Source organism: Eretmochelys imbricata, chromosome 3 (genome assembly GCF_965152235.1).
Source record: "Eretmochelys imbricata isolate rEreImb1 chromosome 3, rEreImb1.hap1, whole genome shotgun sequence".
Lineage (NCBI taxonomy): Eukaryota > Metazoa > Chordata > Testudines > Cheloniidae > Eretmochelys > Eretmochelys imbricata.
The window spans coordinates 50,156,643-50,169,593 of record NC_135574.1 but is presented as its reverse complement, the minus strand read 5'-3'; the positions used below and the strand labels follow the sequence as shown (position 1 = coordinate 50,169,593).

At 39.5% G+C, this 12,951-nt stretch overlaps 1 protein-coding gene across 1 annotated transcript in view; it reads right to left on the bottom strand.

Annotated features, from left to right (window-relative positions):
• LOC144262011 (isoaspartyl peptidase/L-asparaginase-like) overlaps positions 1 to 12,951 on the bottom strand; it is a 225,861-nt gene that overhangs the window by 171,717 nt on the left and 41,193 nt on the right. The window contains exon 2 of the mRNA XM_077811604.1: positions 448 to 590. Coding sequence (XP_077667730.1) covers positions 448 to 590 — 143 coding nt within the window. The remainder of the gene's footprint in view (positions 1 to 447; positions 591 to 12,951) is intronic.

Below are 12,951 nucleotides of genomic sequence, written 5' to 3'. Positions count from 1 at the left end.
GATTAGTTCCATGCATAAGGGGCAGTATGGAAGAAAGCATTAGCTTACATAGGAAATATTAACAAACCAAAAAATAAAAATTGTCTACAGTTAAGGCCAAGTCTGATCCCATTGAGGTCAACAGAAAAACTTCCATTGACCTCAGTGGGACAAAGATTTGGTATTTAATCAGCAAAAAATTCATTAAAATTTTAAATTATTAATGCTAAAATAAAAATATAATTTTCAGTTGAAACACCTTACATATTTCACTAATTTGTCATGGTGACAAATGACTGACAACAAATGTGATTAATTAGATTGTTTGTTTGTTTAACTTAACATTTCTCTCCCTGACCCCTTTACATTTTCTGGAGCATTTTTAACAATTACACAATCTTATTTGTCCCCCTGTCAAGAAACATTAGAATTAAAACTGCACAGATGAAGAAAATAAAAGTTCTCTACCTTTTCCAAGACTGAACAAGCAAACGCCACCGGATTAGAAATGTTCCTGATACAGGAGACTGCACCAGCAGCAAGAGTTTTACCATTCATGATGATTGCATCAAGTTCCACATAACCATCAGCATTCAGTACAGCACCATGACCTGCAGGAAACCATTCCATTTGTAAAAGGTCAAACATTCTTAGCCTTAAGCTTTTGAAATGAAGCAGAGAAAACAATTTCAGAGCTATTTACTACCCTGTTCTCTGACAGCTTTTGTCCTGGCTTCCTGTAAGAGATATTTGCTTTTATAGTCACAATCCTTTAAGTAAATATGATGCTTGTGGCTACAAAAAAAGCATTTGATTGTTTTCTTTGAGTCATAAAGCTTTTATCTTGTTTCTAAAATCATAAACCCTGTTAGGCATTGCATTTTTCCAGTGGTATTGACTGTTGTCCCTTCTCAACATTTTAGGTAATCAGATAAGAGTATCGATGATCATAGAGCAACTCTAGTAATGTAGGAAGATATTTATAACACATGAAATATGTTTACTACTGAGGTAAACGTGACTATTTTAGAGACAAGGCAAAACTGATTACTATTGTCAAGTTTCAACACTTTGCATTTCTAATATGCTTCTAAGCTATCTGCTTTTGGGGCATTTAAAAGAGTAGATTCAGAGCCCCTTCAGCATTGTTTAAACATAGAACCACACACATAATCATTATCAAACAGGCTATTATGGCTGTGAAGAATTCTATCCAAATAGGAAAAATAAAGATGCAAAATCAGTGTAAAGCAAAATGAACAGTAAAATTGGGCCTTACTAAAATTCCCACAAAGATATTATTAGTAAGTGAAAAAAAGTACTGGATAGTGAGGGAGGAGCTATATTATTATTAATTATTATTTTCAATTGGGCCATAACCTTTAACATGTGTAGTGATTTTGGTCAATCTAGGCAGCAGTGGGCATTTTTCCCATGTTGGAAAACCACGGCACAATTGTTAGTCTTTGCTTATGGCAAGCCCAGATTGGAATGTCAAGATTTTTTTTTTTATTAGAGAGAAAAGATGAGTGAGTTAATATCTTTTACTGGACCAACTTCTGTTGGTGAGAGAGACAAGCTTTCAAGCTTACACAGAGCTCTTCTGTGGATCTGGGAAACATACTCACTTTCCCATTATATTCGTGTCTCTCGCCAACAGATGTTGGTCTAACAAAAGATATTACTTCACACACCTTATCTCTCTAGTATCATGGGGCTGACGTGGCTACAACACTACTGCATACACAATTTTTCTTTTTGTCAGAACTGAGGAGTACTGGCAGGATATACTGGCAAAGCTTGTGTGGAAGATATACACAATATGCCATGCACCTACACTATCAGTCACTTGCATAAGCACTCAGATTCACCCCCAAAATTATTACAAACCTGAAACAACTTCTAGACTATCCAGCAACACTTTTCTTTAAAACATTCCCACTAATGTTTCTCATTTCTCTGCTTTGAAAGCATCCCTAAAGCACCATCAGGTTTATGACTCAATAAATCTGTGAAGAGGCTTACAGTGAAATAACGGTCATCTGCTTCTAAATTAAAATAGTATCATAACACTAGGGGCTGGTATCTATAAACGTGTAACTCCTATAAGTAAAACATTAAATGGAGAAACAAATCCTTCCCAGACTTGATGTACATGACATAGCTGGGCAGTTAAGCAAAGGACTTCAATGTAACAACAAGGGGGAAATAAAATATAAAAGTTAAGGAAGAAGTACAAATGAAGCTGTTTATTTGGGTTGTTGATATTCTATTTATGTTCATGATAGCCGAGCACTTTACAGACATTAAAATCAACATCTGTCTAGCAATTAGCACAAGCCAGCCACCTATCTTATTGATGGGATACCCTCAGGCTAAGGGCACAAATTAAGAAAAAGCCATTAAGAAAAAGTATCTTGACTTGTACCCTTAAAAATAATAATCACCAAACTTGGACTTGGGCAGAATGCATGAGGGAGGAAATTCCAGGACTCAAGTGGTTCTAGTGAGAATGCCTTAATCCCTGAACCAGGAGGTCCAACTCTATGGACAAGAGAGCATGAACTTCAGGATGGAATGCAACTCCCACAGTAGGAAGAAGTAAACTCTGAAGCCCTAATTCAGAAAACCACACTCATGCTAAGAAGTGCTTCAAGAAACCAAATGGCACCACTCTTTGTGGGTGAAAATTGGGAAAGGAGCTTAAAATAGCCAGGTCCCCAGTGCTCTATAAACTTCTGAATGCTAACCCACCTTGAATAGAGCTAGTCAAGAATTTTCCAGCAGAACAGTTTCGTGTTGGTAAATGCTGATTTGCTGAATCAAAACTTTCTGTCAATTAGATTCTGTATAAACTTTTGATGGAAACCCAGCAAGCAGGCTAACCTGTTTCCTGCCAGTCCTCCCAGCTGCCCAGCTCCTCGCCTGGCAGGCTTCTGGACTATTAGGTTCTCCAGACTACCTGGGAAGCTGGCTCCCAGGCTGGACAGCTCCCCAGCTGTCTGCCTGCAGGTGGGTGGGTTGCCCAGCCCAGTCAGTGGTGGTTACTTACCTGGCCAGTACCTAAATGGCCAGAATCCCTGGGTTGCAGGCTTCCTAGCTGTCCTGCTTCCTGGGTAGTACTAACTCAGCTAGCCAACTCCTTGGGCTTCCTGGCTTCCCAGGCAGCAGGCTCCCAGGGCTGTCCACTTAACAGGCGGGCAAGTTGGCAGATGGTGAGCTGACCAGGAAGCCAAGGAGCTGGCTGCTGAAACTGACTTTTTAAAACATGACATTCCAAATGCAAAATTTTTCACAGGATGAAAACTCTGGTCCCCCCCACACTTCTCACGATGTGCTGCAGCTGGATACAGGTTGTTTTCTTGTGTCCCAAACTACCGTCTACACACAGTGGCCAGGATTCACAACCGTCTCCAAAAGCCATGTCAGAGTTTTGACTGTTCCAGGTATTCTGACCTGTTCCACATTTTTTTTACCATCTTCACTTCGGTAAATTTACTTTTATTGGTGAACTTTGTATTGAATAATGATCACATGGATTGGAAGAAACTGGGGACAGGATGGTGGTCATGATTAAAAAATACAGGGCCAGCTCTCCAGTCAACTCAGGCCACTTTGGAAATGCTTACACTGCACTGTAAACCAACATCTGTGGGACCAGGGCTTGTGGACTCAATGTTTCCAAGCCCACACCTGAGTATCCATGCTGCATTGAAAATCTGGACTTACAATTGCTGGATCCAGGTCTCACAGCTGTGCCAAAGCATTCATATTGCACTACACTCACTTTCTGACTCAGGTCTGCAGCTATATCTGTGTCCACACTGCAAAATTATAAGACTTGCATTCAAGCCACAGAGGGACTTGGGGCTCTGACCTATCCCCCAAGCAGGGTCCTAAGACCAAGGTCCTGCGTGATGACTGAAATCATAGTAATTTGTGTGTGGCTGGAAGGGGGATTTGAGACCAAACCCAAGTAAGAGCCTGGGCTTACTGCACAGTGTAGATTTACCCTTTGAGTCACAGAGCCAGTGCAAAGTGGACATACTCTGCCTGAAGGTTACCAGCAATTAATTCCCCTGGCACAGATGAACTCTCCACTGGTATAAAGCTTGAGGAGGTGGAACAGCTACCTCCTGTATCAGCCCTTCAGCTGCTGTAAATATTGCCAAGGCTATGGGGTGCAGGTTTGTGGAGATACACTCTTCCCGCTCCCAAGATCTGAGAAGAGCTCTGCACTTAGGATGAATTCAGTCTCACGGAAAGCTAGGGAAAAGAGTTGGTGGAGAACCATAAAGAGAAGGAGATGAACCAGAGTTGAAAGGTTGCTAGAAAAAGGAACTCAGTAACTTCATTGTGTTTTCATTTGTGGGATTTTTTTAACCTTTTCCTTGTCCCTCCAATGGTGACTGGGAATGAACTTTTCTTCTGATTACCCAGAATATCCAGAAATTGTTATAGTTGCAAATGGAAACCTTTACAGTGGGGACCAAATTATTGCATCAAAAGGTGCAAGAGGGTTGGAAGAAATGTATTAATAGGTTTTGCAGTTTACTGATAGAAAGGGAATTTAGCAAATTTATTGTACAGAGACTGATGTTGCACAGCATGTGCTTTAGATGTGTGTGTATTTTTATCACGTTTGCAGATGTCTGAAGAGTAGTAAGATTCTCCACTAGTTTTGCTTATCTCCAGAGTTCCCTCTTTGTATGGTCTTGGAAAAAAAATGATGTTCTTGTATATCTAAAAACCTCTTCTAAACCAACTTATTTGATTGCTTCCTCCCTTTCCAACATACTGAAATTGCTCTTCTATGCATAGTTAATTACCTTTTCGGCTTTTCTAACTAGGACTCCTCCTTATCATCCATCCTGACCTTTGTGTGACCTTACTTTTACAACTGTTAAGCATGACATTCCCAGTGTGGGATCGTTTGCTGAACTTCTCAGGCATTTAGCTGTTCTGCTTTCATTTCTACCTCTCCAACTACTGTTGGTTGTTGTTGTAGTTGTTGTTGTTTGTGATTGTTATTAAACACTCCTCTTTCATGTGACATTTCCACAGTAGTGCCTTCAAGTGCTTATTCTTTGACCAATTCTTCTTCTCTACCTCTATGATTGTCTGTAATTGTGAATAATTTGAAGAACTGTATTGTCAAGCTTAAACTGAACAAAAGTACTGTCAATGTTAGGCCTCAAACTTCTGGAAGCTCTAAAAAGCAAGCTTTGCAAAAGGAAGTTAAGACTTGTGGTCAGGATGTGCTACAATCAGGCAACTTTTTGCTGACTCCTATGAAATAAGCAAACCCACATTAACCACACTTAAAACTCAATTGGCTACAAAAGATAAATAGGCCTGAATTATATGATTAACTGACAATTGGCTATAAGGAGATAAGTATGCATCAATTATACAATTGGGGCAACCACACTGACCATATTAGCAATGTGGTCCACCCTGATTGGTTGATCTGTTTTGAAACACGACCAACAGATCAGATAAATCGAAGGCACAAAGCCAGTGTGTGTCTTGGGCATACTACATACCTGGCCCACACTCCCTGAACCGAAGGGACGTGCACTTCTCGACAGTCTGTACCTGGCCAGTGCGGAAAATGGCCGACTGAAGGGTAACGTATTTTCGGACGAATGCAGGGTAAGTCTATGGAGTAAAGAAGTCTGAGTGCTCGAGCGGAATTGATCTCAAGCTGTATCGATACTATAGGATAAAACTAGCAATAGATGAAGGATGGATGATATGCTGGTCTTCAGGGTCTTCTGTATAACCTATCAGGACGAGTGTACATGAGGTTGTTGTTCACTAGCTTCTTGGTGTATAATAGCTTTACATGTACTTGTGCTTGTCTTTAGTATAAATTGTCAACACAAATGCATGTACGGTTGTCATTCATTAGCTCTTTGATGAATAGTAATTTTACGTGTACTTGTCTCCAAAATAACTTGCCATTTGTATGAATTCTTATCCAATATTGGTCTTTGCTTTTTCTTTTTCTGTTTTGTTTATGCTGTTATTATAGTCGAAAATCATTAAAAACCTTACCTGAGGAATAATTAGTAGTTCTTATTTATCTTATACGGACACCACTTGACCTCATTACATCTGTGTTGGGTGGTGGGACGTAGCGAACACCCGGGGTGAATTAGGTCCCCGAGGCATGTTTCCTTATTCCTTTATCTCCGCAGTAATCACATTAACTTTAAATTCAGCCTTGAGTATAAATTCAATGCTGACGATGCCCAAATCTCCATTTCCTTCAATGTTTTGGTCTTTTCCTCACTTTCTGACTGCCTTGTTTTCTTTCTGTACAGCTCTTCACCATCTGATGTAGTCCTCCAAACAAGATGCTTGGGGACAAGATTAGGCATAAGGAAACAAAGTCAGACCAAAATGCAGTCTCATGCTTTCTCCATTTCTTTAAGACTGTTTGACCATACCTCAGCTTATGAGACAGAACTTGGGTCCTGATTTCTCAGAATGGGGGGTTGTAAATGATATTAAATATTAATTTTCTTTCTAACAAGCTTTCCAAAACCAGAAAAATCTTAATATTTTAGTAATGGAGCTTTTATTTCATATTTTCTATGGAGTATTATTTGTTAAGTGCTATTCGTGCTGACTGCCTGAAATCTAAGGATGTAGCCTTTCATACTTTCTCCTTTAGATATAACTCGCTGCACATCAGAGGCGGGGCAATGCTGATAATTTCAGAAGAACCGAAATCATTAACTATCAAGATGTATGTGCCTAATGGAGCAATCATGTCATTTTATTGTCTACTTTTTGTGTTTCTCTTCTTCCCCCCAATCTTATCTGCTAAGACACTGTAGTATTACCTCAGTCAAACATGGTATGCACTTTATGGCCTGTGATCATGATTTTACTTGTCTGGCAGGCATCTAAAAGATTTCTGGCCACTTGAAAAGACAAAAAGCCTTTGACAAGATCCCTCACCAAAGGCTCTTACACAAAGTAAGCTGCCACGGGATAAGAGGGAAGGTGCTCTCATGGATCGGTAACTGGTTAAAAAATAGGAAACAAAGGGTAGATACAAATGGTCAGTTTTCAGAATGGAGAGAGGTAAATAGTGGTGTCCCCCAGGAGTCTGTTCTGACCAGTACTATTCAACATATTCATAAATGATCTGGAAAAAGGGATAAACAGTGAGGTAGCAAAAATTGCAGATAATACAAAATTACTAAAGATAGTTAAGACCCAGGCAGACTGCGAAGAGCTACAAAAAGATCTCACAAAACTGGGTGACTGGGCAACAAAATGGTAGATGAAACTTAATGTTGATAAATGCAAAGTAATGCACATTGGAGAACATAATCCCAACTATACATATAAAATGATGGGGTCTAAATTAGCTGTTACCACTCAAGAAAAAGATCTTGGAGTCATTGTGGATAGTTCTCTGAAAACATCCACTCAATGTGCAATGGCAGTCAAAAAAGTGAACAGAATGGTGGGAATAATTAAGAAAGGGATAGATAATAGGACAGAAACTACCATGTTGCCGCTATATAAATCCATGGTACACCCACAACTTGAATACTGTGTGCAGATGTGGTCGCCCCATCTCAAAAAAGATATATTGAAATTGGAAAAGGTTCAGAAAAGGGCAACAAAAATGATTAGGGGTATGGAACGGCTTCCGTAAGAGGAGAGATTTATAAGACTGGGACTTTTCGGCTTGGAAAAGAGACGGCTAACGGGAGATATGATTGAGGTCTATAAAATCATGACTGGTTTAGAGAAAGAATATAAGGAAGTGTTGTTTACTACTTCTCATAACACAAGAACTAGGGGTCACCAAATGAAATTAATAGGCAGCAGGTTTAAAACAAATAAAAGGAAGTATTTCTTCACACAGCACACAGTCAACCTGTGGAACTCCTTGCTAGAGGATGTTGTGAAGGCCAAGACCATAACACGGTTAAAAAAAGAACTCGATAAATTCATGGAGGATAGGTCCATCAGTGGCTATTAGCCAGGATGGGCAGGAATGGTGTCCCTAGCCTCTGTTTGCCCGAAGCTGAGAATGAGTGACGGGGATGGATCACTTGATGATCACCTGTTCTGTTCATTCCCTCTGGGGCACCTGGCACTGTCCACTGTCAGAAGACAGGATACTGGGCTAGATGGACCTTTGGTCTGACCCAGTAGGGCCATTTTTATTGTCTTATGTAAATAATAATAGTCATCTGGGAAGACAGTAGATCATTTGAACCCCAGTTCCCAGAACATAAAAAATCTATTTCATTTCAAGACAAGCCAGTGAGGCTGAACCATAGAAGTACAATTTTCAGTGCCTGCAATCAGATGGCAAGTGCTATAGACACTATATTTAGATTAGTTGGCCAGCTATCTGTGGTTGTCTCTGTGTCCCCACTCCTGAATTTCAATTAATTCAGAAACAAAATGTCATGTCTTTTCTCTGCTGTATTTAAAAATGGAAATGTAAAATTCCATTTCCCAATATCCTCTTTAACTTTCTGTCTTTTTCAGAACAAGAAACAAAATCTTCCTCCAAAGGCCAAATTCAGAAATGGTATGAGCAGTACAGCTAAACTCAGGTCAACAGGCTTGCACCCACTTATACAAGGTCTGAATATGGTCCCCAGACATTAAGATTTTCCTTTGATTCACACTCTAGTTTTCTGACCTCACCTGTTTTATATTCAAGATTGCAATAGATACTCCTAAAATATCACAGTTCTTTTTGTTTTCTCTTCTCGTCTCTTCACAGTTGGTGGTATGTTCTTCTTTCATGCTGCTCTATCATCTGGAACAGCCTCTCTGTGCTTAATTAACTCCCTGACTTTTTCAAAATCCTATTTCAAGACTTGTCTCTTCTCTCTGCCCTATGACACCTGACCTTTGTAATAAAAATCAGACTTACTCCCTGAGCCTCTGAGTTTCCTTGTGTTCAATCATTCTCCTTGAAACTTATCCACAGTGTTCCTGTTTATTCTTACCTTCTACATCTGGAGATTTTGCTGTTATATATTGTGACCATGTGTAATATACATTATTTTTCTTGCATTGGTAGACTGCATTCAGATATGAAACTAATATTTTGTGTGGATATTGCTATGCAAAGATAAAGTTCATGTTATGACATATCATGTGTCAAATTCGCAACTGTTATTCTATTCTGAAAATGCGAAACGCATTCCATATTTCCATTTAAAAATATTTTCTTCTATATTATTTGATAATGCAAATGAACAGCACCAAATTCTGAATGAAAATATTACATTTGTCAAGATGATCCGTCAAACGGAAATATTCTGCAGGATTTTCAAATAGAACTTTTGTTTTCAATTACAAGACCCAGCTAAACGACTTAATTGTCTATATAGTGTGGTACTTGTTCAGAGAAATTGAATTGAGTTGGTCTTTTTGCCATGGTATTTTGAAGCTTCATGCGTGCTCTGTGAAATCCCTCTTTGTGAAGAAATATGTATTCGCAATAAATAAATCCCAGATATTCTTGTTGGATCTCATATATATCCTCTGTAAAGATAACTTTTCACCTATCACTATTTCAATACTGCCTCACATACTCATGCAACAACAAAATAGAAAGATTAAAAATATTTTATCACAAACACTGAATAACTATTACTGCGTGACTGCCCCCATGATCCCTATGTCCATATTACTTGTTATGATGGATTTACCTTGTATATTTTTCGATTAATGTAGTACTCAAATCTAAAAGTCACTGGAAACTGACACAAATCTCTCAATGTCATCTAAACCCCATTTATGTAGACAGAACAGAAATAATCCAAATTTTTATCCAGACTCATTCACAGCAAAACACATCGATGGATTAAAATTGGAAAGAAAAGCTATGGAATTGGAAAGTTACAAAATTCAAATCCAGATTTCAGTGATGTTTTGATGTGAGTTTTTAGTTCACGTTCATGTCAGGATTAAGTTCCTTTAATATTACAAGGTAAAATTTAAAGATGGAGTTCATAAAATTGAAAAAGTGGGTTAGATTGCTAAATCTAATTAATTTGTATTACGAGTGATGAATGATCAATTAGTAGCCATATACAGTAATTATTAACATATCACTTTGACTACCAATTTTATAATAGTATATGGTGAGTCTGGATTACTCATTTTTTTTCAATTTTCTATACATTCTTTAGTATTTTTAAAGTGATAGGCTTCATAGTTTAAACTGAATAATGGAACTACAATAGGCACTGCATTAAAGGACTCATTACAAAACAATTTCCATCATTTACATGTAACATTTTACAAAATCACTGGAAACTACCAAAAAATACTTTATGTCAAGAAGCATGATCAAACTCCTTTTCCTTCCTGTCAGATTGTTCTTAAAGTTCCTACAAATCAAGCTTACTACTCTGCTTCACTGCTCAGTGTGGCTTCAGATTAATCTGCAGAGTGTCAATAAATCATAAACTCTTTTATTCATGCTCAAAGTGCATTCAATCAATTTTACCCACTGCTGAGCTTCTGGTATTATCAAACGATCTATCTTTGTGCATTTACTAAATAATTTAGGAAGATGATATTGACTGATTAGACATTAGTTTGAAGTTCACAGAATCTATAGTGACATTAAAATATTTCTGGTTGACAAAAAAACTCTCCAATTGTTGTTAGAATTATAGGATTCACACTTCATTTGCTTTTCTACAGTATACTAGTTTCCTTTTTAACCAAAACATTTCCTTCCATGGAAAACCACTTTGTTAACATCATGTCTTGTGTTAAAGCTAGCCTCTAGTCCACATCCTGTTCTCCTATGGAAATTTATTATCTGAAACAGTCCTTGATCCTCTGGTTAAAAAGAGGCAGACATTGCTTCTCTGGGGTTTATTATTCTCTTACAGACAGGATGCTTGTTACAGTCACCAGGTTACCCATGGCTAGCTAGTACAGGAAGTCAGAGATACACATTCAGAGAGATACAAAAGACAGTGGGCAAGCTCAAAGGCAGCTGATGAGCTACACATATCTATCCCTACTGTAGATTCTATTATATTCTAAATAGGTTCTTCTACAACCCTTATCACTGTGATATCTGAGCGCCTTCCAGTAATCCATTAAGCATCGGTCACATGGTTTGTTCTCTCTCTCTCTCTCTCTCTCTCTCTCTCATCCTCTTGTCAGGAGGGATAATTGTTTTTAGTGTAGTGTTTGGTTTAGGCAGAAGGAGAGGTTTGTGATGGTCCTTAGTTCTTGTGGGAGTTCATTAAATAGTCTCAGACTGGCCCCTGAGAAAACTCTGTTTACTACACAGATAAGCTTAAACCTTGTGAGTCCCATTGTGCCCAAAAAGCAGAACTGTCAACCATGCTTCCTGATCCTGGAGTTTTTGGTAATTTTTTAGATAGCCTGGATCAAGCCATTGAACACTTTAAAGATAACGACTAGGACATTGAACTTGAGTCCATATTCTACGGAAGCCAGTGTAGAGAACAGAGGACAGGCCAGATGTGCTTGCAGTAGCTTGTGTTGGTTAGGAGACTACAGTGTGAATTTCCTAAAGGCTGATGGCTCCATGCCAGGGTATATAGCATTGCTGTATTCCAGACAGGAGATGACAAAGGCATACATAACTGAGGTCTGGTCATCATCGGTTAAGATGGAACAGAAGTTTCCAGCAAGCCAAAGATAGTAGGCATTACTCATGGATGCTGCTGTGTGATAGCTTAGTGTCACTGAAGAATCCAGGAGCACTCCTTTACTATGGACTGAGCTGACCAATTGCAGGTGTTTACATGTAGATGTCTATCTCGTTCAGTATCTGAGGACGTATAGAGCATCCAGGTTACCAAATTTCTGAGCACTCAAACAATCCTTGGGAATTCCTTAATTTTTTTTCATGATTTGTGAAGAGCTCCCACATTGCTGTATGTGAGTCACCCAGCCCAGATTCCCTTATTAATGCAGCCTTACCCATTAATAGAAAACTCTTGAAGTTAATATGAAGGAAACTCATTGGCTATCTGGCCATCAAGACAGTCCGGACGTTCCACTAAGACCAAGTGTGACAGGGTGGCCTCCTCATAAGGGTACTAGTGCCGAGTGCTCAGCCCACCCCACCGACTCACATGGCCCTTTAAGGATTTTGAAAGACCCAATAAAGATTATATGAGGACCTGTGGAGAATACGGCTAGAGAAAAAGCGGTCCCAGGAATAATCAGAGATTGGGAGAAAGATAAAGGCCTTTAAAGGCCTGGGATTAGGAGCCTGGCAGAGTGGGCAGAACAAGGCTCCCTTCTTCCCCAACCATTCAGGGTTGAAAATTTTGGAGAAAAGGGTCAGCATAAAGGCTGCCTCCCTCCCTTGCAGGGAGGGCAGACACTGACAAGAGAAGGATGAGCCACTGAACTCTCCAGATTGAAAGGCTAATAAGAAAGGGTGTTCAGCTGAAGGAAGCTGACTATTCCAGTGCAAGATGTCTGAGACACAAACACTGGCTCCAAGAAGAGGGCTGTGTGGGAACTCCTGCTTGAGGAAAGGAAGGTCTGGCTATCCAAAAGACAAGAGGCCTGAGAGACAAACCCAGACCCAAAGGGAGGGCTGAATGGGAACTCCTGTTTGCAGAAGGGAGATATTGATGGTTTTAAAAGGTAAGAGACAGAGGGACTGCTCAGAATACAGTCTCAGCTGCTACAGAAAAGGGGTGGGTATTGTCTTTGAGAAAGTACCCTTGTAGCTGGCCAAGGAAAAGCTGTGAGGATCCATAAATGCAGGCAGGGCTAGCAGACTCCAGAGAGCTGGTGAAGATGTTGACAAGAAGGGTGAAATTAGGAGCAGCTCAGGGAAGTGTAGGAGTCCTTATCCACCGAAAACAGGGTCCTTGGGCTGGAACCAAGAGGAGACTGTGGGCCTGGGTTCCTCTGCCTCTCCCCCAGACCAAGGGTGTGTGTGCAACAAGGTTAAAAATGTAA